This window comes from Parasteatoda tepidariorum, chromosome 9 (assembly GCF_043381705.1).
Source record: "Parasteatoda tepidariorum isolate YZ-2023 chromosome 9, CAS_Ptep_4.0, whole genome shotgun sequence".
NCBI lineage: Eukaryota > Metazoa > Arthropoda > Arachnida > Araneae > Theridiidae > Parasteatoda > Parasteatoda tepidariorum.
The window spans coordinates 74,724,469-74,750,289 of NC_092212.1; the positions used below are offsets into that span (position 1 = coordinate 74,724,469).

The window sequence follows — 25,821 nt, forward strand, 5'->3', positions numbered from 1 at the left end:
CGTAATTATCTATACAAATTTGACTTTAGATTGTAATTGGTAAAAAAGGAAAGACAGGAATGATTGCTTATAGCCAAATCTCTGTTATTCTCAAATTAAGAATTTTCACAATTGTAGAATCTTTATTTGTGAAAAATAGATTCTGGTGTGCAGCAAAAGTTTAATTAATTTTGGATGTGATTCTATTTAAAAATTTTTCATTGTCATTTCTGTATAGGGGATTCAGTCATAACAGTTTTGAGATTTTGACTAAAAAATAATTTTTGGATCAGATTTTCAAAGAAGTTGCTGAGAAAAATTTTAATTTTTAAAAAAATAGTCTCACTTGTTTTGATACCAGTCATTTGTTTTTCAAAATGTCTTATTTATTTTGAAAATTATTTTGTGTTTTTTTATATTTAATTTTTTTAAATAGTTTATTAAATGGAGATAACTTTGACAAATAATTTCTGTATTTTTAAATCTTAAAGATACATATTTCTTGTTTTCCATTACAATGAACTTTTTTATTAAAAATTTGTATTCAACTATTTTTAATTTGCTTATTTTTTAAAATTACACATTTTTGTTTAGTGTCTCAGGGTCTTTGTTTTTTATTTTATGATCTTTTGACTTCAAAAATTCATTGTATGTGTTCCAATAATTTTGTATGAACTGGGTTTCAAACACTTTAAGTTATTTCTTCTATCATCCTGTTTGATGAAACAGATCTAATCGAAGCATAACTAAAGTAAGATTATGAAGTTGGGCGATAAGTAATATATGTGAGATTAAAATAAGTAAATCTGGTAAAAAAAAAATGCTTATTTCTTATACGCATTGCATTTATTAATTTGTTTAGTGTTAGTTAATACAATAAAATATTGCTTATTGTATACCGGTGCTACAACTCTTATTATCATTTTTTTATTTCATAAGATAAAAAAGTAAAGAAACAGATTAGAAAAGCGTAAATTAAATTTTAATTGTGATTAAGTGACCAGTTCTGTTTGTTTCAATTTCTGTTTTGTGTGCTGCTTTTATGTTGTAGGTGCCAAACTTTTCATTCTTTTGATAGTGATCGCTCAAAAATCAAGACTGAAGTTGCTATGCATATTTATTTTGTTTCTTTTCTATTTTAAGTAACAAGTTTTTGTTGTTAGTTTTTTTGTGTTACTTTTTTTAAATGTAGATAAAAAAATATTTTCCTTGATGCTAAAAAGTGATTAAATGTTTTATTAAATGACATTAATCTGAGTTTAAAAGTAGATTTATAGTTTTCTATACTATACCTAAAAGTATATTCATTAAAGTTTAAGCATGTAAAATGTATCTCTTCTACAATCACTTACATGAGTTTAAAATTAAAGAGAGAAATGTAAATACAACTTTTGCTGCCATTTTTTGATGTCATACATTTTTGTAGTTTCATTTACAATCTCAGTCACAATTGAAGAGCTTAGTTAAAGAGAACGTCTGGTGGGATTTTAAAAATAATAAAAACTTACCGTCAATGACGCCCACAAAATATTTTAGGAGGTGCAACCATAAAAAATAAAGTTATAATAGCATTTTAAAAAATTATGGATTAATAATTTTTTTTTGTCTATTTTGGAAAAATATTTTTACATGAACCCACTAGAAATTTTTTAAGCACTTTCAATAATTTAATTTACATTCTAAAAGCAACGAAATTTGATATTTGTTGCTTTTGAAAAATTCAAAAATTTAAATTCAAGAATTTTCTTGAAAAATTTAAATTTTTAACAACCACCTTAAATCACAAAAAAATGAGTAAAAATTGTCTTTATTTAAAGTTATTAAATTAAATACACAAAAGTAAAAATAATAAATTCTATAACTTTTCAGTAATTTTTTTAATTCTATCTGCAAATCAGCAAAGAATTATATTAATTATAGTATTAAATTTAAACAATTTGTTAAAAAAAAATGAAAGCACTATTTGCACTCCACATGAATCTAAGTTGTTTCAACATAACGAATGTTACTTTGAATTATTTATGATAAAAAAATATTATTAAAATGCAAAATATAATGTTCAATTTATCGGATTTTTTTTTTTTTTTTTTTTTTTTTTTTTTTNTTTTTTTTTTTTTTTTTTTAATTTCAATCTCGTGGGCGACCATGTTTTGATCTGCTCTGTATCTTTAGAACATTAATTTATTCTGTAAAGTTCTTGAATAAGGCTGCTTTCAGTTTATAAAGACTTGTATATTATGTTCCTATATATTGTACAGAGTGTTACAATTAAAGTTATCCTGTTTAACCAACATAGCTTTCCTTTTCGATAGACAGGATGAAACTTGATTTTATAAGTTATATGGACCATGGGAAGAGATATCTGATATTAATAATAACATAAAAATTTAGTTCAAATTTGGTGCACCAGTTGAGAAAAAGAAGAATCACGAACTGGATATATGAATCGTTATTTACTAATCCCATATGTGTAATTAATTTTTATCAAGCTTGCGTCGTAGTATGTTCAAAACGTGTTCAATCACGTAGCCCAAAAAGTTTCTTTATTAATTGCAACATGGCGCGTTATCCAAGTTTAGCTGAAAATTATCTCAGCTCTCTTCTAACTACCTATCAGTTTTTTTTTTTCAAATTAAGTAATCATCTTTTTCGAGGCCTAATGTGACGAGACCCTTTTCATAGGCCTTTTTTACATCTATATTCTTCCATTGTAATTTTCAGATTGCTGTGTAGCTTTCTGACTACTTAATCTGCATCACTTTTTCTTTAATGCTTTATTTCAGTGTCTATCGATTTTAAAAAAGTATTTCTCAGAAATTTTTTACTTACGAAATTTTTTCAAAAAAAATCCTAATTTAAGTGCTTTACAAATTACAAAGATTTAATTTTAAACTACACATACCCTCTTTCCTTAAAGAATTATCAGGGCTTAAGAACGGTTAAATATTTTAAAAGCGACTAAATCTTTTTTGATAATTCACATTTTGGCACGATTTTTCTACCAAATGAAAATTATCAAAATTAAAGAGAAATTCTCAGTTTTCTCTATTTCTTATGAACCTAGATAATAAACCGCAGGAGTAACTTCAAATTTTATCACAATTCTATAATTTTATTTTATTTCATTTTATTTTCACAGAACTTTGGTCTCGCTGACGTTTTTGCGCTATTTTCAGAATTAGCATTGACTTAAAATAAGCTTGCTATAAAATAGTCATAAATAATTGTCAGAAATTCACAGCAGTTGACAATTTATTTGCAAAAAACTGTTATTTTATGATCTTTAAACTGCTTCATGTTGTTTATTATCATTTTCCCGTTCGTTAAAAGCGCCACCTATTTGTCGAAACATGAGCTAATTTTTAATTTCAGCTAACTTTTTCCCATGATCCAAATGAATAATGTACCAATTTTCATCGATGTCTTTAGAATGGACTCTATGTTAGTCTAAGCAATTTAACTTTAATTATTATTTCCCTATCCAGCTTATTAGAAAAAGGAGCTTCTTAGAAAAACTTTGAACTGCACTAAATATGTTTTTCTAATGAGCTTCTTAACTATTGATATGTCTTGATGATTTAGTTTTAATATACTAAAACTTAGTGTATGTTATGTAATTTTTTTTGTTTAAACTTTTGTCTGTAAATTTAAATAAAGCTTTTTTACTACAAATATGTTTTATTATTCCTTTTACGAAATAAATCCCAAGATATTTTATCATAATTATTTCCTCTTATCTAGCATGTAATATATTGGACAGCAAATCATATTTTAAGATTATTGTTCCTGTTTGTATGCTTTCGCACAGCGATTGTCTGAGTTAAAATATCATTGGATTTATTTTCGTTGGTCAGAATTAATTACAGTGAATCTTAGAAACGGCAAGAAAATCGATTTGAATAACCTTTTAGGAAATTTTAGCACACATGAATATAGTGTTATTGAGTCTAGTGGATTTTGTTTCATGTCTAAAGTTCAAAAAAATGCACACACCCTCCCCCCAAAAAATCAGTTTTTATGTAATTAAGGAAAGTTAATTGAATTTTTTTTAAATAATAAACTAAATTACGGTATTTATGGGTTTATTTACTTCTAATCTAAATATTTCAAATAATTCTAGATTTAGAATGTGCAACAATTTTAGATTAGAAATGCAGGCTTTTTTACTTTTTCATATGAGCATTTTTATAAAAATTTCTCCTTGTCTTCAAGTCTTGATATTCAAAATCTAATTCAATTTCTCTGTATTGACCTAAAATATGCTAATTAATTACTACAGACGATATTTTGAGTTGTGAAATCACAAAACAAAAATGTACTTTCTCTGAATAAACCTTACTTTTTTTACCTTACTTTTTTTTTTTTTTTTTTTTGTTNTTTTTTTTTTTTTTTTTGACTTATTCGGACTTCTGACTCTCCGAATATTAGGGCTGGCCGTAATCTGGGATTATGGTCCCAATTGTTTGGTCAGGAGAGCAATCCAAAGTTTGGGCCCCCTAATGTTAATTTTTGCGTGTTCTCCATATCTTGAAAATAAACTTAGTAAGCGAATTGAAATCTTTTTGCACACAATGATAAAATTCGTTTATCCAAAGATTATTCCATGCAAAAAACAAATTGTAGTAAATATTTACTTTTTTTTTATTATTTCATTTAATAACAGTCGGAAAACTTTTGAAAAGTAAGGTAAATAAATTTTTACATCTTTTTAAAATATCTAATTTTACATTGCAAAATTTGAGTGAAATCGGTTGAATAATTTCTGAGAAATGGCAATTCTAACTATACGGCATTTTTAAAATTTGATTTCTCAGGAACTATTCAACCGATTTCACTCAAATTTTGTATTTTGTCATGGAAGATATACTTTAAAAATGATGTAATATATCTTGCTATATTTTTTTATCTATTGCTATATAAAATAATAAAGAATAATAAATATTTACTGAAATATGTTTTTTTCTTTGGATAAATGAATTTTTTAATTGTTGGCAAAGATTTTTCAATTCAACTAAAAATTTCGTCAGTTATAACGAAATACGCAAAAAGTTACATTAAGAGGTTCAAACTTGGGATCATTCTCCTGAACAAACTATTGGGACTATATGTTGAGAGTCAACAAACTATATGTTGAGAGTCAGAAATCCGAATCCGTCGAGCAAAAGGGAGAGAAAGTACGTTTTTGTGCCTGATTTTGTAACTTGAAATATCGTCTTTACTAATTAATTAGTATAAACGTGAAGATCCGATCATTAGATTAAAAGTTATTGAGGGTGGTCTGTTTTCTATTTTGCGCATTATATATGGATGGTGTTTTCTACACTAGGGAACGNAAATTCAAAAAAATGCGCACCCCCTCCCCCCCCCCAAAAAAAATCAGTTTTTATGTAATTAAAGAAAGTTAATTGAATTTTTTTTAAATAATAAACTGAATTACTGTATTTATGGGTTTATTTTCTTCTAAGCTAAATATTTCAAATAATTCTAGATTTAGAATGTGCAACAATTTTTGATTAGAAATGCAGACTTTTTTACTTTTCCATATGAGCATTTTTTTAAAAATTTCTCCTTGTCTTCAAGTCTTGATATTCAAAATCTAATTCAATTTCACTGTATTGACCTAAAATATGCTAATTAATTACTGCAGACGATATTTTAGGTTACGAAATTAGAAACAAAACCATACTTTCGCAGAATAAACCTTACTTTCGTTTGACGGATTCGGACTTCTGACACAAAACATTGGGGGTAGCCGTAATATGGGATTATGGTCCAAAGTTTGGACCCCCTAATAATAATTTTATTCTTTGCGTGTTTCTCCATGTCTTGAGAACTTAGTAAGCGAATTGAAAATTTTTTGAACATATATAATTATCAAATTGGTTTATCCAAAGATTATTCCATGCAAAAAAACAAATTTTAGTAAATATTTACTATTTTTTGTTATTTCATTTAATAACAGTTGGAAAACTTTTGAAGAATAAGGTTTTCAAAAAATGTTTACATCATTTTAAAATATCTAATTTTACATTACAAAATTTGAGCGAAATCGGCTGGAGAGTTTCTGAGAAATCGGATTTTAAATATACGGTTTTTTTAAAATTCGATTTCTCAGGAACTATTCAACCGATTTCACTCGAATTTTGTATTTTACCATGTAACACTATATACTTTAAAAATGATGTAAAAACTTTTATACCTTACTATAATTTTTTTTTGACTGTTTCTAAATAAAATAATAAAAAAGAATAAATATTTACTAAAATTTATTTTTTTAAATCGATTTTTCTTTGAATAAATGAATTTTATAATTGTTTGCAAAGATTTTTCTGTTCACCTAAAAAGTTCTTCATTTATAGCGAAATACGCAAAAATTAACATTAAGAGGTCCTAACTATTGGGACCATATTTCCCAGATTGCGGCTACCCCCTATATATTGGGGACCAGAAATCCGAATCCATCGAAGTAAAGGGAGAGAAAGAACGTTTTTGTGCTTGATTACGTAACTTAAAATATCGTCAACACTAATTAATTAGTGTATTTGAGGTCACCCCCTCATACAATTATGATTGAGTCCTAGAACGTGTTTAAAAGTTATTGAGATTAAAAGTTATTGAGGGTGGTCCGTTTTCTATTTCTGCGCACAGTATATATATATGTACACTCACACAAACTGAAAGTGAATAAATTAAGCCGAATTATGGTTTTCATTGAAATGAAAATTTAAAAAAATTATTACGAAGATGTACTGCGTTGTAAATGAGGAAAACATTTCTTTATTAACGAATTTAATTATTTTATTTTGTTTTGAAAAGCAAGATGCGAAATACAAAAATGCAATTTTTTTATAAATGCATGTCCTTTTTACGATTTATTCAACACAATGTTGCCAATGTTTTTTTTTAATAGCATTTTTTTAAAAAAATAATTATATGAAGACAACCGAAGTATTAAATAAATAATAGATTATTGTATGTAGTATAATTAAGAGTTTCTGAAATGTTTAAAAAAAATTCTTAACCATCGGAACCTCTTTAACTCTTCCATGGCACTTAAGGGTTCCATGGAACACCATTTGGAAACTGCTGTTTTAAAGGACCATTTCAACCCAGAGGAAAGAAACTCTTCTGAATTTTTCGTCAGATTGCCATTTTTATTTTAAACTTGTAGCATAATTTATTCATCAGTATCTAAGTAAATCTTGGTTTAAAATAAAGAAGATTTAAAATGAGTTACCGCTGGCTAACTAAAGATTCAAAAACATATGTTGCTTAGTACAAATGAGTCCCGCAGTGGTCTGATCGTTAAGACACGGTTCCCAGTAGATCACCGAAGCCGAAGTCAAGCATCACTGGCTGCTGTCAGTGTGCGGGTGGGTGACCACTTGGATCAGTCTGCGTAGGGACCGAGGGTGTACGGTATGGGTCCTCGTTAAACTGTTCTACCGTAAAGTGCTCAACTTCGCATGCAGATCGCTGGGCTACCGAAGCGGGGTGCCATCCTCTCTGCAGAGGATCAAAATTGTGATGGCATGGATGTTTCCCAGACCGTCGCCAATAGCCCAATGTGCAGTTCTAGTGCGACGTAAATGAACTACAACTACAGTAATACAAATGATTTATTTAAAGAAAGAGTGCAGCTATTTAAGGTAATATAGTGCAGGTGGATTTAAAAAGAAATATCTTCTATATTTAATTGGCAAGAAGAGTTTTAGCAAAAGTTCATATTAAAATTAAATTTTAATATTTTTTTTTATTAAAAAAAATTCGATTTTCAGATTTTATTGTTGAAAAGTTGTTTCTAAATAGTGTTCATTTGGGAACCCTAGGGTTCCGTGGAAGAGTAAAAGGAATTCCAAAAATTAAAACTTTTTAAGCATGCTTGAAATTAGTAATTATTTTTAGATCCAATCAATAATCCATTATTTAGTTATTTTTTCGAATGCCTTTATGAAATTGTATTTAATTGCCAAAAATTATAAAAAGGCATCTATAAAACAAATTGCAGTTGTATTTTACAAAGCGTGTTTCAAATCAAAATAAAATAACTGAATTCTTTAATAAAGAAATATGTTTCCTTATTACCAGTTTTCAACGTTTATAACAGTTCTTTTTTAAAGGAATATCGAAATTTTTTTTTAGCTAAGCAAAATTAATCTCCAAGACTGTGAATTTACCTGTCGAACAGAAAATTTAATTTAAGACAAAATGATGAAAAAGAAATTAATTCATCTTATCAAATATAAATAAATCTAAAACTCAAAATAAAGTAGTCTTTTAATTGTTAATGCGTGCACAATTGTCTTTATTTACTTAAATTATAAAAATCGGGGTTTCGCAGGAAGATGCTTGATTATTTAGGGTTCCACAGTAGAAAAAAATTAGGAACCACTGGATTAGGTACTTTATTTTTATTTTACGTCACACTAGAGTTGCGCATTGAGCTATTGGCGACGGTCTGAGGAACATCCCAGAAAATGATACGAAGAACACTTTTCGGTAGAACAGTTTAACGAAGACCGATACCGCGCACCCTCGGTCCCTACTTAGACTGATCAAAGTGGTCATCCACCCGCTCACTGACCTCAGCCAGTGATGCTTGACTTCGGTGTTCTACTGGGAACCGTGTCTTTACGTTCAGTCCACTGCGGGAACACTGGATTAGAAAATAGTGTTATAATTTGTCTACGGTAAGAGCTCCCCTCGCCACAAAGTCTCAGGCAGTCTGCTGCTATGGAAACAAGAATAGCGTATTTCAGGGAGGGTAGCTTCTCATCACTCTAGAGCTAACACAGCAGACAGAGGAAAAAGATTCCCTTTCTCTCGCTGAACCGAGCTGAAACCTGTCCTAAACATTGACCCCACACCCCTACTTTAAATAGTTATGCCTATAGTCAGCGCCACGGGTCCAGGCTAGGGGAGTTCTTACTTTAGACTAATTATACCACTCTAATTGGAATATTTCGATAAACTGAAATAGATCCGGTCCGAATTATTTTTGATAGCTTTTTTACACTTTAAAAAATTTTACAAATAAATCGACTTTTGCAGATAAAACGAAATTTTATTTTTCAAATAAAATACAAAGGTTTATTTGAAAGAGTTAATTAATTTTAAAACTTTATTAATTAGAAATTAATAAATTAAAAAAATAATAAGTGAAAAATTATTAATTAAAAATTAATTAATTAAAAACTAATTAATAAAAAAATAATTAGTAAAAAATTAATCAATAAAAAATTAATTAAAAATTAACTAAAAATTGTGCAATAATTTAATTAAAAATTAATTAATTGAACTTTATTAATTAATTAATTTTTTATTTGTTTTTAGGAGATCTAAATATTAGGAAGCTCCGCTCACTAACCATCGTGAATTGCTTTTTCATCGTTGTTTTTTTCTTCCTAAAAATGGATTATTTCCAGAAAATCAAAGAAAATTTAGTTAGTAAATACATATAACTATTATAATTTTGAATAAGAGCATTTTGTTGATATTTGTTAATTGTAATGAAATCAATAAATATCAGAAATTGAAAAATAATCATTTCGAAAAAATTCGCGACAAGTTCACATATAAAAATGGTCCTTTCAGCACGTTAAATTTCAACTCTGTAGTTGCATATATGTGGGCTACAGAACATGATATTTTTACCTCAAGTTGAACAATGAATAATTCTTGATTTAATTAACAAATGATAATTAATTTTATTTACTTTTTCTACACCCCTTTTTGTAATTTTTGGTTTCGAAGTCTGGAAACTTTTACTCAAAACAAAGCGTAATGTATCTTAAAGTAGAGCACCCAAAACATGGCATCGCAAATTCAACTTGGATTTTATTGAATATGGCCATTAATTAATAAGTTATATTCAGGTAAAAAAATAATATTTTCTATTCCTTAATAAATTCACAAAAGAATGAATAGGTAATCAACATTTACAATTATTATTATGCAAATGTTTATTATGTATTTGTTAAGCTCCATTCAATCGGCAATAAATGATTCTAAATATAATCCTTCTCCTTGAAATTCTTTCTTAATTCAAGCACGATCGTTTAGTGGTAAATGGCTCTTCTGACATTTATTTAATGGCGATTTAAATGGCTTTAGTTTGTAATTGCTTCGTCTCATTTGAATGAGGAGCTTCTTGAAGCTTCTCTTCGAAAATAGTATTTTTGCACAAATAGGTGATTCGAGTTAATTAAGTGAAAATTTGTCATTGGAAAAGAAGATTTATTGGATTAATTCGTATTAATGGAAGGTAGGAGTTATTAACTCGTTTTGTCAGTTTTTTTAATGTATTTGCTAACAAATCATTTATAAAAATATTGTGCCTTTTTGAATTGTGACATTGTTTTTCAGTTTTGTTGAAAGAAAAGATGACGTTAAAAAATAGTTATTTTTAATGTTAGAATAGTTTGAATGCAGGGTTTCCACGGATCTGTTAGTGTTATAGTAAGGACGATACATTGACTTTTATAATCATTTTTTCTGCAAGGACATTACTTTAACAATTACAGATCAAACACAGCGGTTCCTAATTTCTTTCGGTTACAGATCCCTAAATAATCAAAATTCTTTCGGCGGAACCCGACTTTATAAATAAATAAATAAAGTTTATTAAGCTAATTGTGAACGTTATAACACATGGGAGACTATTATTTTATATTAAATTAGGAGAATGAAGATTTTTTATTGCCTTTTTATCATTAATAATCTTATATTAGGTTTTATGGTTCGACAGTCGAATTCGCAGTCCTTGTGCAAGTTATAATTTTTTTTTGCTTATACATAACTGAAAATGAACAAAATCTGCCGAATTATGGTTTACTTCGAAATGAAAGCTTAAAAGAATTGCTGTAAACGTGAAAGTGGTTATTTGGAAAATACATTTTGTTAATAAAAAATTGAGTTTTTTTATTATGATTTGAAAAGCGTGTTCAAGAACCCTCAGGGGTCCCGCTCTAGAGGTAGACCACCTACTCGATGGCTCAACGACACCGAAAACGACCTCAAAGTCCTAAAATTTAAGAGCTGGAGGGGAGTTGCCATGGACAGAGGGAGCTGGAGAAGGCGTGCTGTTGAGGCAGCCAAGGCCTGCAAAGGGCTGTTGCGCTCCTGAAGAAGAAGAAGAAGTGTTTTATAAATGCTTATTCTTTTCATAATTTGTTCAGTATATTGTTATAAGAAATATTATACTTTCTTTTAAGAAATGCCATTTAATTGTTTTGGTATTTAAATTGAAATAATTTCATAAAGACAACCGAAAAATTAAATAAATTAGGAAATATAGTTCGGATCTAAATATAATTGGAGGTTTGGATCTAAATATAATTGCATCCCTGGTTATGAAAAGCGCTAAATCCTCCCTCACTAACTCACTAACTCCCTCACTGACTCTTCCACGTAACCTTAGGGTTCCACGGAACATATTTGGGAACTGTTGATCAAACAAACTAGAATCAGTGTCGATAATTTAGAAGAGAGAAACAAATGCCTCACTGGGACCAGAAATGTAATTTTAGTTTACTTCAAAATCACGTTGATTTCTATTTTTTAAAAAGCTGTTTACGCTTTTGATAAGTAAGCTAACAACTAACACAAATGCTCCATAAATTTTTTTTTTCAAAATTTTTCATTTTAACACTTTAAAAATTAACGTTTCTTTTGTTCGATGTAACTTAAATTATTATTTTTTAATAAGGGAAATTAATTTAATTTAAATCAAACATTTAGCATTAAATTTGTCTTCAGGACTTTTTTTTAATGTTATTAGTATCTAAAAAATTTAAACAGACCAGAATGTTCTAAATTCCATGTCAATTTGACTCATACAACGCTCTGCACAGCCATCTGAGTTGAGGAGTTTTATATTCGAATTTCGTTTATTGTTCTTCCCCTTCACCAGCTCATTGCTTCGTGGATCACCGCTTTTTCCTACTGCCTTCAGCAATATTGCTTTAAATCTTTGGCATAAGTATTTTAAGTGCAAATTGGAGGATTAGAAATTTGTATCGGACTCGGTTTCAGTGGCCAGTTGATCCACCAAACCATATTCACCGCCTGCGGTTTCTCATAGTTGTCCATCTGCATGAATTTACCGACTCACATTTCAATGGCACGAAAGTCGAAATTGGCTAACACATGCACCAAACACATGGGGAAAATTCGTGGAATGTTATTTAGCATGACGGCTAATAAGTCTAATTACTCCGATAATTAAAAAACTTCGAAATGGAGCCGTGATGGCTCAGGGGATAGAGCGTTCGTCTTCCAATGAGGTGAACCAGGTTCGAATCCCAGCGATCGCTGATCGATACGAATCCACATCCAGCCTACACCGACCACAGTGCTGACGTGAAAATATCCTCAGTGGTAGACGGATCATGGGTTAGAGTTCCCCTGCTGTCAGGTTAACCGAGGGAGGTTCTCGTGCTCTTTCACTCCATGTAACGCAAATGCGGGTTAGTTCCATCAAAAAGTCCTCGACGAAGGCAAATTTCAACCAATACTTGATCCAGGAGTTCCCTTGTCTTCTGGATTGAGTTCAAAATTACAAGGCTACGGAGTTGAACATTAGTAGTCGTAAACCCCAAAGAATCGGGTTGGCTGTTCAACGACGGTTGTAAAAAAAAATAAAATTTAAGNAAAAAAAAAAAAAAAAAAAAAAAAAAATAATCCATCGAAATGAAGTTTTTTTTAGGTTTTCTATTTGTCATACGTAGAGAGTGGTACGTAGAGGGCGATGACAGGCCCGCCGTTGTTTTAGGTTTTCCCGTTAAAATTTATTTTGCTGCGCACAAACTATAAGACTTGGGAACATGAAAGTACAAAGTTGCGTAGAAAATATACCGGGAGTACAATGGAATGAAAAAAAAATTAACTTTCCTTAATTAGTTCGAGAATTATTAATTGTTTAACTTGTAGGAAAAAGCACCATGCGGGCCGCTCTGCAGACCGCTGGATAAAACTTCAGAGTTGAAATTTGGTAAGCTGCAAGGACCACGTTTATTTATGAGCTTAATTCAGAGTCTTTTTTTCTTTTGGATTTGTTCGGAAGTTATTAAATTTTTGAGTGCTTTTTTGCGAATTTTTTATCACTTTTATTTATTGTTTTTCGTTAGATTTTGCTCTGCTACATAAAATTTATAAGATTTAGAATCATGAAGGTTTATAGAAAAAAGTACTGAGAGTACGACGAAATAAAAAAAAATAATAATTAAGATTTGATTGTTAGAATTATAAACTGTTAAACTTGCAGGAAAAAAAAAAACATATTTTATAAAACTTTCTGTAGCTTCATTTACAAATTCCAATCTGCTTTATACTTACCGCAAATTTTAATTCTTTTCATATTTTTTTTAACTTCTTTCCTTCAAATATTGGTTGTCTATGCATTATTGTAGAAATATTATTTTTCGCTCACAAGTTCTTTATTTCTTTCATTATATAAATTCACCCTCGAGTAGATGTCAATCAAAAATAAAATAAAAAAATAAAGAGATCATGTGTTGCCAGATACAAATCTTAACATTTATAATAAAAAAATTTATAATGAAAAATTAAAAAAAAAAAAGAAAACTTAAATACGAGTGATAACAACCGTTTCTCATTTAAATCGGTATAAATTTCGTCAACGAGTAAAGTTACTTCTCATTTATTGATTTATTTAAAAAATTTTTTTTTGAGTCACACATTCTGTGTTTTTCAGATTAAACTTTTTTTTTCTCCAACTTCAGACGATTATTTTTCAAATCCAGATAATCGTTCATTTCCTTATGATTAACACGTTAACAAAATGTTCTGACATAAATCTACAAGAATTGTGTTTTTTGAAAACAAAATATTTCGTATTTTTGTGTAAAATATCAACGTTTAAGGTGATAAAAAAACAATAATGAATGATATGCAATAACAGGGGTAGAACCTCGTCCTAAAAAAAAAAAATCTGCAGTTTTCTGAACAAAACTAATTTCTGATTTGAAATACCCTCATCTGAATTAAGTAAGATCAAGTATTTGTATATGTAATAAAAAAAAATTGCTTCCCTGTGTCATCTTTTTTATCTGATTAATGCTATCTAATCTGGAAATAATGCTATCTATCTACACTTGGTTATGCACTATCTATCTACACCAGGTTATCCACACTGGGTTGCTAACTATCTATAATTTTTTATTGCATTTACAGAAGTACTAGATCTTATAGATAATAGGGGTGAGAGGATTTGAAATCTAAAAGTTCCGAAAACTACCATTTTTTTTTTCAAAATGATATTTTTATTTTATTTTATTGTTTGCCTGGGTTTTCAAATTTATAAAGAACGCATAGATTTGTATACATATACTTAGCTGCCAACTTTGGCAGCCACTGTCGGTTGAGAAATGATTTTCCTAGTGGTAGCTTCATTAGCGTTTTGGCGTATAAAATCTTGCAGGTTAAAGCTTAAAAAACAATTTTTTTTTAACTAACTCGACGAATCAATAATTTAAAAAAAAAAATACAGATGAGATCTATTTTATGGATCTATTTTTATAATTATGCTTATAAATTAATAAGCTTATATATATATATATATATATATATACGAAAACATAAGGCATTAACACATCCCATCATAAACTGAAATATATTATCGCTTTCTTCTCACCACTCCCTACGCAGCAGAGAAGTGTGGAGACACTTAGCATTCACTCGGGTGAATTTTAAGAAATCCTAGTTAGGAACGTGTTACCAAATTTTATAAAAAAAATTGCATAGCTTTTCAAAATCTTATGGAACAAAAAACAAAACAGAAAAATAATTGTTCCCCAGAGGAGTTTTTAATAACTTGAAAATATAAAACGATTATGAAAAAAAAAAAGAAAACTAAATATTTAGGTTCTTTTAAAATTTATAGGCTCAAAAATATTTAGGTTATATTTATATGATCTTATCAACAAATAAATTAGTGCCAATTGTTTCTTCCCACGGCGATCCCCCAATGTTTTTGATTTTAAATTATCATGTGTATGTTTTTAAACACGTTCGAAAAATAAGAAATTTTGAATGGTTGAAATTTAATATTTTATAAAAAAAAAATTAAAACGGATTAAGTGAATTGCATATTTTTTTCCAAATATAATGCCAATAACTTAAATATGATTTGATGTTCTTTTTATTTCTACAATTCAGAAAAAATTGTTAATTTAGCAACAAAATTTTCACTTTTCAGCCATAACGCAGCTAACGCTTCCAAGAAAACCTAATAACGAATCCCAATTGTATCCTTTACCAAGGTAAGACTATTTTTTAATACAAGAATTGAAATGTGTTGTTTATACTAAGCATTCATTCAAAAAAAATGTTGAACAAATTTTTATTTACTTTACATATGAGCCGCTCAGAAGCCAATGCGGTTAAGTCCATTTTTTGATATTTTCTGATTTTTGGAAATTTTGATGAAATAAATAATAATCTTCTTAATTATTAAAGGATTTACTCGTTGGTTACTTTTTTCTAGGTTAGACAGCCCTTTTTTTAATAGCTTCTGAATATATTGTATAATAATTTCAGAAGCCATTGTGAATAAGTCCACCTTTTATCAATATTTTTTTACATAAACTTTGAAATAAAAATTAAATTCTTCTTCTTCTTTCGATATTTGTTGGTAACACTGAAAAGCAAGAAATTCATAGTAAAAAAAAACAAAAATAGGTAGGCCAGTAAATTTAAAAAATATAACTCAACCTATATTATATCCTAATGGCAGAACAATTTCAAGAGAACCAAAAAAAGACATCATGTGTTTATTAAAGTATATACCTCCAATTAAACACGACTTTTACAGGACATTAAGGTCAACACGTGGAGATCAAGATTTACATTTAAATAACTCGGAAGAAGATGATGTTTGTTATGATGAATAAACATAAAACTTATGACAATAAATGTTATTTTATTATTTTTACATAAATTTCTTATCNGCATTCCGGAATTTAAGGAAAGGGAAATCAGGGAAGCAAATGTTTTGGATTGATTTCTGCATACGTTTTATTTATTATTTCCTCATTTATTTATTTATTTGCAGCATTCCGGAATTTAAGGAAAGGGAAATCAGGGAAGCAAATGTTTTGGATTGATTTCTGCATACGTTTTATTTATTATTTCCTCATTTATTTATTTATTTGCAGCATTCCGGAATTTAAGGAAAGGGAAATCAGGGAAGCAAATGTTTTGGATTGATTTCTGCATACGTTTTATTTATTATTTCCTCATTTATTTATTTATTTGCAGCATTCCGGAATTTAAGGAAAGGGAAATCAGGGAAGCAAATGTTTTGGATTGATTTCTGCATACGTTTTATTTATTATTTCCTCATTTATTTATTTATTTGCAGCATTCCGGAATTTAAGGAAAGGGAAATCAGGGAAGCAAATGTTTTGGATTGATTTCTGCATACGTTTTATTTATTATTTCCTCATTTATTTATTTATTTGCAGCATTCCGGAATTTAAGGAAAGGGAAATCAGGGAAGCAAATGTTTTGGATTGATTTCTGCATACGTTTTATTTATTATTTCCTCATTTATTTATTTATTTGCAGCATTCCGGAATTTAAGGAAAGGGAAATCAGGGAAGCAAATGTTTTGGATTGATTTCTGCATACGTTTTATTTATTATTTCCTCATTTATTTATTTATTTGCAGCATTCCGGAATTTAAGGAAAGGGAAATCAGGGAAGCAAATGTTTTGGATTGATTTCTGCATACGTTTTATTTATTATTTCCTCATTTATTTATTTATTTGCAGCATTCCGGAATTTAAGGAAAGGGAAATCAGGGAAGCAAATGTTTTGGATTGATTTCTGCATACGTTTTATTTATTATTTCCTCATTTATTTATTTATTTGCAGCATTCCGGAATTTAAGGAAAGGGAAATCAGGGAAGCAAATGTTTTGGATTGATTTCTGCATACGTTTTATTTATTATTTCCTCATTTATTTATTTATTTGCAGCATTCCGGAATTTAAGGAAAGGGAAATCAGGGAAGCAAATGTTTTGGATTGATTTCTGCATACGTTTTATTTATTATTTCCTCATTTATTTATTTATTTGCAGCATTCCGGAATTTAAGGAAAGGGAAATCAGGGAAGCAAATGTTTTGGATTGATTTCTGCATACGTTTTATTTATTATTTCCTCATTTATTTATTTATTTGCAGCATTCCGGAATTTAAGGAAAGGGAAATCAGGGAAGCAAATGTTTTGGATTGATTTCTGCATACGTTTTATTTATTATTTCCTCATTTATTTATTTATTTGCAGCATTCCGGAATTTAAGGAAAGGGAAATCAGGGAAGCATTGCTAGATGAAGTAACATCCCACTGTTGTTATGGCAGCAAAGCAGCTAAAAACATGCAATTTACGAGCATTAAGCATTCAATAGCATTTCAGGTAAATGTAGTATTTTTTAAGCGCAATAATTCTGTTAAAAATTTACCTTTGTCACTGCAAAATGTCAATATATTTATGCTATTTATTTTTTTCCAGTATGCTTTGGAAACATTCACTGAAAAGAGAACCACCAATTGGATTACAGAGCCTTATTGCAGTTAGTATCCTTTAACAAAATATGTTCTGATTGCATTCATAATACGGTATTAACATTACATCCAGTTTTCCCCCAAATATTAAAAGTTATAGTAAAGTAAATGTTTTTGCATGTAACTTTTAGTACACTGTACCACAAAATAAATAAATAAGTAAATAAACAAATAACTATAAACAATTAAAATTTGGAAAGGTACAACAGTCAAATGGGATCAAAGGAACTGTAAAAATAATAATGTTTCCTACTCAAAATTAAATTCATCGCATAAAATTAGATATATTTGATAAACAAAGGGGCTGATTCCGGATAACGGTGAGTAGTGATGAAAAATGGGTGGGAGGTCACATTCTGGCCCAATATATATACATATTATTAGTTATTTATATGTTATAGTTAAATTATTAGTTAATTACAGTCAGTTAAATTATTGTGATGAGGCTGGACTTTCATGTCCTCTTTTAAGTATCTGGCTTTTTATACAGATGATAAAATTATTTACAAGTCATGATGGTAAAAAAAATTTTAAGTCAAATTCTATGAAACAAAAGTGAGGTACTTAAGTATACATTTTGTTACCATTAGAAAATATTGTCAGCAATCGTTACGGAAATTTTTTTGCCAGTTGGAAGGTGTGGTTAAAGAGAAAATTTCTTTTTTTAAAATCGTTTTCACACATTCTTTTGGATTGGGCTAACTTTATCTATGTAGCAAATACCCAACGAATAATCGAACAGTTAGCCCAATTTGATGCCCAACGAACAGACCAACGATTAGTGGAATCCAAAACTCAAAATACACAAACGATTAGCAGAGTTCGATACCCAACGAATATATTAAGGATTATTAGAATTCGATACCCAACGAATACACTAACGATTAACAGAATTCGATATCCAACGAATGGATTAAGGATTATTAGAATTTGATAGTCTCCGAATATTTTAACAATTAGCAGAATTCGATACCCAACGAATAGATTAAGGATTATTAGAATTTGATACCCAATGAATACACTAACGTTTAACAGAATTTGATACCCAACGAATAGATTAAGGTTCAGCAGAATTCGATACCCAACGAATAGATTAAGGATTACTGGAATTCGATACCCAACGAGTACACTAACGATTAGTAGAATTCGATACCCAACGAATGGATTAAGGATTATTAGAATTTTATACCCAACGAATACATTAGCGATTAGCAGAATTCAATACCCAACAAATAAACCAGCGGTTAGTGGAATTTGATATCCTGTGAATAGGCCAACGATTATTAGAATTCGATATGAAATGTATTGACCATAGGTCAGTAGAATTCAATAATTAACATTTCAACACTGTTGTGATTTGTTAAAGCGTCACTCGCTGTTGCTGTATTGTATATTTTTCAGGATTAATTTCGTGAAAATACTTACTTTCTTTGCAGTTCAGAATGGGTTTATTGATAGGCAAGATGATAATAACCCACCTCCAGACCTATGGGATGTTCCAGCTCAACCTAAAATTTACTTCAAAAATTGCGTGTATCAACAAGAACTACCACACACAGCTGCCGTCGAGACCTGCGATGAATGCGACGGAGAGGGAAAGTACGAATGTCCAACCTGTCTTGGACAAGGATGGGTAAGTACATAAAACACTCGATTTTAATTCATTTGTGTTAAAATTGAAAAAATATTCGATTGGAAGATCGAAAAGTATTTTATTTTAACAGCACAGATTTGGTTGGTTTCGCAGATTAAATTTTCGATTCTATATCAAAATCGTATCTTTTTGCTCGATAATCATTGCAACTTCCTCGAAAATTTTGTTTTTTTTAACATTGCTGCTACAGCCTAGTGTGGGCCAGGGAAGTCATAGGCTCATGCTCACCTACAGCGTTTACTTCCCAAACAAACAGACAGTGGCGTGAAGTAGTGTTTGAATGCCCGGGTCGAATTCCTTGATTAGATGCTCCTGAGCAAATGGATATCCCTCTTTAAAGCATTAAGTATAAGCAATTCTACAATTTTTCAACAATTCTGAGAACCACGTGGAAGTATTCTTATGTAATTCCAAATTTCACGAAATAATAGGTAGCTTAAAAATACATAACCTGAAATTGCCTATAAATGATTTTCATCACTAAAACATTAAAATGTTCAATAATCTGAATAAAATTTTAAGAAATAGCTTATTTTTAGAAAATTCTACTGCAGTTTATATAGCAATGGATAAAATCTACTCTAAAAAAAGCTGGCAACTATGGTAAATCATCTTCCACTTACTCAATAATTCTGTGCTCCACGTGGAAGTAATTCTTATGCAATTCTGCATTTTAATTTAAGCGTGACGAAATGATTGGTAGCACCAAAATATCGGACCTAAAATTGTCTATAAATTATTTTAATAAAAAGGGCACTAAATTTAAAAAATATATATATATAAATGAAATTTGAAATAGCTTTGAGCAGTTTTTACAAAATTCTGATGCATTTAAATACCATAAGATGATATCCCCTCTTTAAGGCATTAAATATAAGAAATTCTCCTATTTTTCAAGAATAATGAGATCCATGTGAAAGTAATTCATTTGTAATTCCAAATTTCATAAAATAATAGGTAGCCTAAAAGTACGTAACCTAAAATTGCCTATAAATAATTTTGATCTCTAAAGCATTAAAATGTTGAATAATCTAAATAAAATTTAAAAAACAGCCAAATTTTAGAAAATTCTGCTGCATTTAATATACCACTGGATAAAATCTACTGTAAAAAAAAAAAAAAAAAGCTGGCAACTATGGTAAACCTCCACTTAATCAATAATTCTGTGTTCCACGTGGAAGCAATTCTTATGCAATTCTGAATTTTAATTTAAGCGTGACGAAATAATTGGTAGCACAAAAATATATGCCCTAAAATTGTTTATAAATTATTTTGATTAAAAGAACACTCATTTTTTTTTAAAAAATACAAATAAAATTCCAAAACAGCTTTGCGGATTTTTAAAAAAATTGTGCTGCCTTTAATACCATAAGATGAGTACCCCTCTTAAAGGCATTAAGTAGAAGCAATTCTTCAATTTTTCAACAATTCTGAGATACACGCGAAAGTAATTCCTAATTTTACAATATAATAGGTAGCCTAGAAATACATAACCTAAAATTGCTTATAATGATTCTGATCATAGAAACGTTAAAATATTCAATAATCAAAATAAAATTTAAAAAATAGCTAGCTTATTTTTACAAAATTCTGCTGCTGTTAATATATCACTGGATAAAATCATATCCAAAAAAAGCTGGCAACTATGGTAAATCATCCTCCATTTAATCAACAATTCTTCGTTCCACGTGGAAGTAATTCTTATGCAGTTCTGCATTCTATTTTAAGCGTGACTAAATAATAGGTAACGCAGAAATACATGTAAGCAGCTTTATGACATAAGTTTAACAAATGAATAATTTATAAGTATTGAAGCTTTGGGATATCAGAGAAGAAGTCAAGTTTGTTTATAAAGCTGGCTTAGGATTATCATTTTCGTGATTTTAATCCATGGTATGTTTTCCCACTGCACAAACTTTGTAGATTTCGTGATTATGGTTCGACAACATTGATTTCTGATTGGCTTAGAGATAACGACGTACGAGATTTGACTTTTAATATGATATCCACTTGAATTAAATAATAGTTCCACTGCTCTTTATTAAGTATATCGAAGTCTGATAGGTAAGCTTTTGCACATTGTCCACTGTTCTTAACTTCTTGAATTGCAATTTAACTTCTGCTTTCTATTTGTTGCAACGTATTTCTTTTATATTTTTCATCGGAATTCCTTTTTTTTTTTGAAAATTTGTGTGAACTATTTTTTTTTTAAAGAAATATTAACCTTTCCTTCTTGTTAAGAACATTGTGAAAAAAATCATTAATAGTTTCCTTGCTTTTTTTTAAACATTGATAATTTTAGTAAACTTGAGATGAAATTAGGCAGAAGTATGTTAATATACTTTGATCAAGATTAAAGTTATCAATAATTTCTGTGTAACCTACTGGTCAGTTTATAGTTTGCGAGCTCTTAACTCAGCTACATGATTAATATATCAATAATCGTAAAGGAGTTAATATAATGAATTGAAAAATTTTATTAATAAAATTTTTCAATTCATTATATTAACTCTTAATACCATAAGAGAAGATTAAAGTCAATCATCTCTCTTTAATACCATAAAGAGCGATGATTGACTTTATATTTTAAAATACTATTTAACATTATCGCCATTTGTTTCTATTTCTGAATATCTTCTTAAGCTAGACCTAAAAATTTAAATTTTCAGTTAGTAGCCAATAGCCAGAAGACTAATAACTTAGTAGCCACATTTACTAAAACCTATCGATATCGATAGGTCCTTTTCATTTAATAGCCCCATTTTGCAAACTGTTTTTTTGTTGTTGTTGCTTGGATTAGATTATATTTTTTAAAAAAAGTTCCTGTTCGAAATAATCTACGGCTATAAAAATTTAATTTAAAAATAAAAATAATATAACTAAGTGACAAAATTTAGTTAAACATTGTGACTTTAAAGAACTTTATTTAAAAATACTTGGAGTGGCAAAATACATTTAATGTATGCATTAGAACTTTAAATTACGTGAATTATTAAAGAACTCTCCCTCCACACGAATCTCTTAATCATAAATCGATGGATTCTGAAGGCGAAAATTCCTGCACTGATTCCTGCACTCCTATTTGAAAATTCCTGCACTAATGTCTTCCTGCATTGATGGGAAAAAGCAGGGCTCGAAAAAACTCAGAAATTTTACCCGTCCCCGAGGACGGCATGTCCAACAATGCACCCGTCTCCTTTGAAACTAACCCGTCGCTTCTAAATAAATAAAAATAATATTTTTTCTCATTTATTACAAACATTTATATAAATTACACAATGAATTAGTAGCTACTAGGATTACATTATACAGTAATAAAAGAAATACTAGGTTACTAATAGTAAAACATAGTATTTCTTTTATGAAATAATTTATATCTTTTATGAAATAATTTAAATGACAAAGGTCAAGTTATCTGGAATGTCAATTTATCCGAGGGTACTGCGTTTTTTAAATGAATCAAATATGACGTTTGCCAGTTCCACAATCAAGCCTATGATTTACAGAGGTTTCTGCACAGAAATCTGAAAGGGGTTTTCCATTTAGGTGGATGTTATTAATTACGTTTAACGCTTACGTAATGTGTTTTTTTGCAAGTTCATTGGTGAAAAGTCTCTTTCAACTGCTGCAGTACTCCCAGACGGAAAAAAACATCAATCCACCATGCGCAGTATGTTGCTGTACGGGATTTCTAGATTAGAGGGTCATTTTAGAAGTGAGGCGCTAGACTCTTGTAAGATAACAAAAATTGAAAGTGTATCACGAACATTAACGGGGCCGTCCGCGCGGACGTCTGATTCGAGAAATTCGTTGTGCACCATTTTATTTCTTAAATAAAATATATTTTTTATACACGAAATTTGTATGTGTCTTAATGAATGTAATGTAAGCATATTTCAATGAAAACAATACCACATTTTATAAAACTTTTATGTGTTTCCTAAAATGGGTAAACGAAATTTATATGTCAGCTATTATAAGAAAATACCCACATAATTTAAATATTCATGCATTACCGTTCTTTTCATAAAATACTTTTTTCACAACAATAAAAATAAAAACTCCTGCATAAATGGGTTCAACTGCTATATATGACAGTCTGGTATATTAAATACAATGAGAATTTAACTTCTAATTTTACTAATGTTGTTGAAAATTTACAAATTATTGACATTATATTGATTGAATAATCCCAAGCGGTTTTATATACTCTGTGTTATATACTTAGCATTATAAGATATACTTGGTATCATAAGAACTTTATTCGCTTTAAAAATTAATGGTGTAAAAATCAAGATGTTTTAGGAGTACAAAAATAGGCCCCCATTTTCAAGACTCTCCAAGCATGAATATTGAGCTTAATATTTTAACCCAATAATGTGGAAGCAATATATGAAACAAATAGTTTAGTTGACACACAAACTAACAATTCGACATTGATTACATAAATTGCATTAAAGAGGTAGTAATTAAATAACAACCATTATTCATTTTAAAAGTTATTAATTTAGCAAAAATATATTATATTAAAGTAATATATCGATTGCCAAATATTTAACACGTGTAACATGTGTAATATTTAACATGTATTTAGCATGTGTACAAGGTCATATTTAATAAAATATTTTCATGTTATAAGCAAATTTTCATATGTGGTATGCAAATAACACAGCATTCCTGTCTTGCGAGTCTTGAGAATGGGTGCATATTCATGAGCACTCGAGGCATGTTTTCTGCCCACATTATATCTCAACTTTGAGTAAATGCTTTTAAGCGTGTATTGTACCTAGTTTTAAGATTAGAAAAATATCTTTAATAAAAATTCAATTTTAGGAGTTTTGTCCTTATTGCCATGGAAACAAGTACAACCCCCTCTACACAGACAGCTTTGATGGTGACTGTAATAAATGTGACAGTGGGGAACGAACGTAAGTTTTAAATTCTTTTATGATATTATGTAATGCAAGGTGTCTACATCTCAACTCTACTCTAATTTTAATGTATGACAGTGCTTCCCATCTTGGGCATTGCGGTGCCGTTAGACACCAAACTCGATCCCTCATCTCGTACCACGAGAGGGAAGGAGGATTTAACCCCTTAACGATCGGTTAATTTCCGAGAAAACTGTCATAAAAGTGCCTATTTTTTTCATTCAGGGTTACTATGACTTAATGTTGGTTTTCCAGTAAGCAAGGAAAATTTAAAAAATATGTGTTTTAAGCATTAACCCCTTCCTTCTCGCTCCCGTGAAAATGACGGGGTGAGGTCTTGCCCTCTATTTCTCGCTCCCGTGATATTTCCGGGATGGAGTGTTCAGTTGTATCGCGCCAATAATACTGAATTCATTTCTTTTGCCCGGTAACATTATATTTCTCATTTTACACACCAGATGGCAGTACCAGCAAAAGAAATGAATTAGTTTTATTCTTATTGGAGCGTCACTACAGAACACTCCAGCCCGGAAATACCACGGGAGCGAGAAATAGAGGGCAAAACCTCACCCCGTCATTTTCACGGAAGCGATAAGGAAGGGGTTTTAAAGGAGGTCGGAATCTAGTTTGGTTGCCATTGAATGCATTTTTTCAAAATATTTAACATGCATATTTATTGATGTATAAGACTATTTCTATACTTTTCTAATACCCAGTTGAATAAATGACTAACTATACTTAATTTTAAAGTTTTACTCTCCATAGAAATTAGTTGAAAGTTAATTTAAAATTAAACTTAAGATTAAACTATAGCTAATAAAACCGTAAAACTAACAAATAAAGCTTCCTATTTTTATTTAATTTTTCTTATTTAGATGTTGGGAATGCAATGGCGACGAAGACGTTTGCTGCAAGACGTGTACCGGGACTGGAGAAATGAAATCGTACATTAAATTGATGGTGGTATGGTAAGTAGAGATAAAAGTATTAACTAACTCGATACTGAGCTTTCGAATTTTAGTTGCGTCTATTGTTGGAATCCATTTTTAGGGTGCAGAACAGGATATAAATTATTCTTATTGATTTGTCATCTGAAGCAAAATTAAGAGGGCGCTATACCTATTGGAGAAACTTTTCAAGAATTTTTTTTGTTTTATTACCAATGGTAATTTGAAATTTTAAAGTATAAAAAAACAGGCATTCACATAATATTTTAAGGAGTTAAAAGATATGCCTTGAAAAGCAGTTTTTTTTTAAATACTATATGCGACTATTTATTTTACTAATCGCACATAGTATTTAAAAAAAACTTTTTTTGAAGTTCTTAATAATTTTATACTTGGATTAAGTGAAGTTAAATTATCTTCAACTTAGCTTCAATATTTGGTATTCATGTCTGTGTCATATGGAGATATAGCTGGGCAATGCATTTCTGACATAAGTTTTTATCAAAATTTGAGCTTCAATTCAGTAAAAAAGATATTCAGAGCTGTGGTGGCTCATGGGCTTGCCTTCCAATGAGGTGATCTGAGTTCGAATCCCAACGATGGCTAATTTATTCGAATTCTGCCCCCAGCTCGCACTGACTACAGTGCTGACGTAAAATATCCTCAGTGGTGGACGGGCATGGGTTAAAGTCCCCTTGCCGTCAAACCAACCGTTGGAATTTT

The 25,821-nt window shown here is 29.6% G+C and overlaps 1 protein-coding gene across 1 annotated transcript in view; it reads left to right on the forward strand.

Annotated features, from left to right (window-relative positions):
- Positions 1 to 10,045: 10,045 nt before the first annotated feature.
- The window catches only part of LOC107457435 (protein SSUH2 homolog), a 39,265-nt gene continuing 23,489 nt past the window's right edge, over positions 10,046 to 25,821 (forward strand). Inside the window, exons 1-7 of the mRNA XM_043040247.2 lie at positions 10,046 to 10,243; positions 15,197 to 15,260; positions 17,288 to 17,417; positions 17,514 to 17,574; positions 19,003 to 19,199; positions 24,054 to 24,148; positions 25,027 to 25,119. Coding sequence (XP_042896181.1) covers positions 10,237 to 10,243; positions 15,197 to 15,260; positions 17,288 to 17,417; positions 17,514 to 17,574; positions 19,003 to 19,199; positions 24,054 to 24,148; positions 25,027 to 25,119 — 647 coding nt within the window. The 5' untranslated portion in view covers positions 10,046 to 10,236. The remainder of the gene's footprint in view (positions 10,244 to 15,196; positions 15,261 to 17,287; positions 17,418 to 17,513; positions 17,575 to 19,002; positions 19,200 to 24,053; positions 24,149 to 25,026; positions 25,120 to 25,821) is intronic.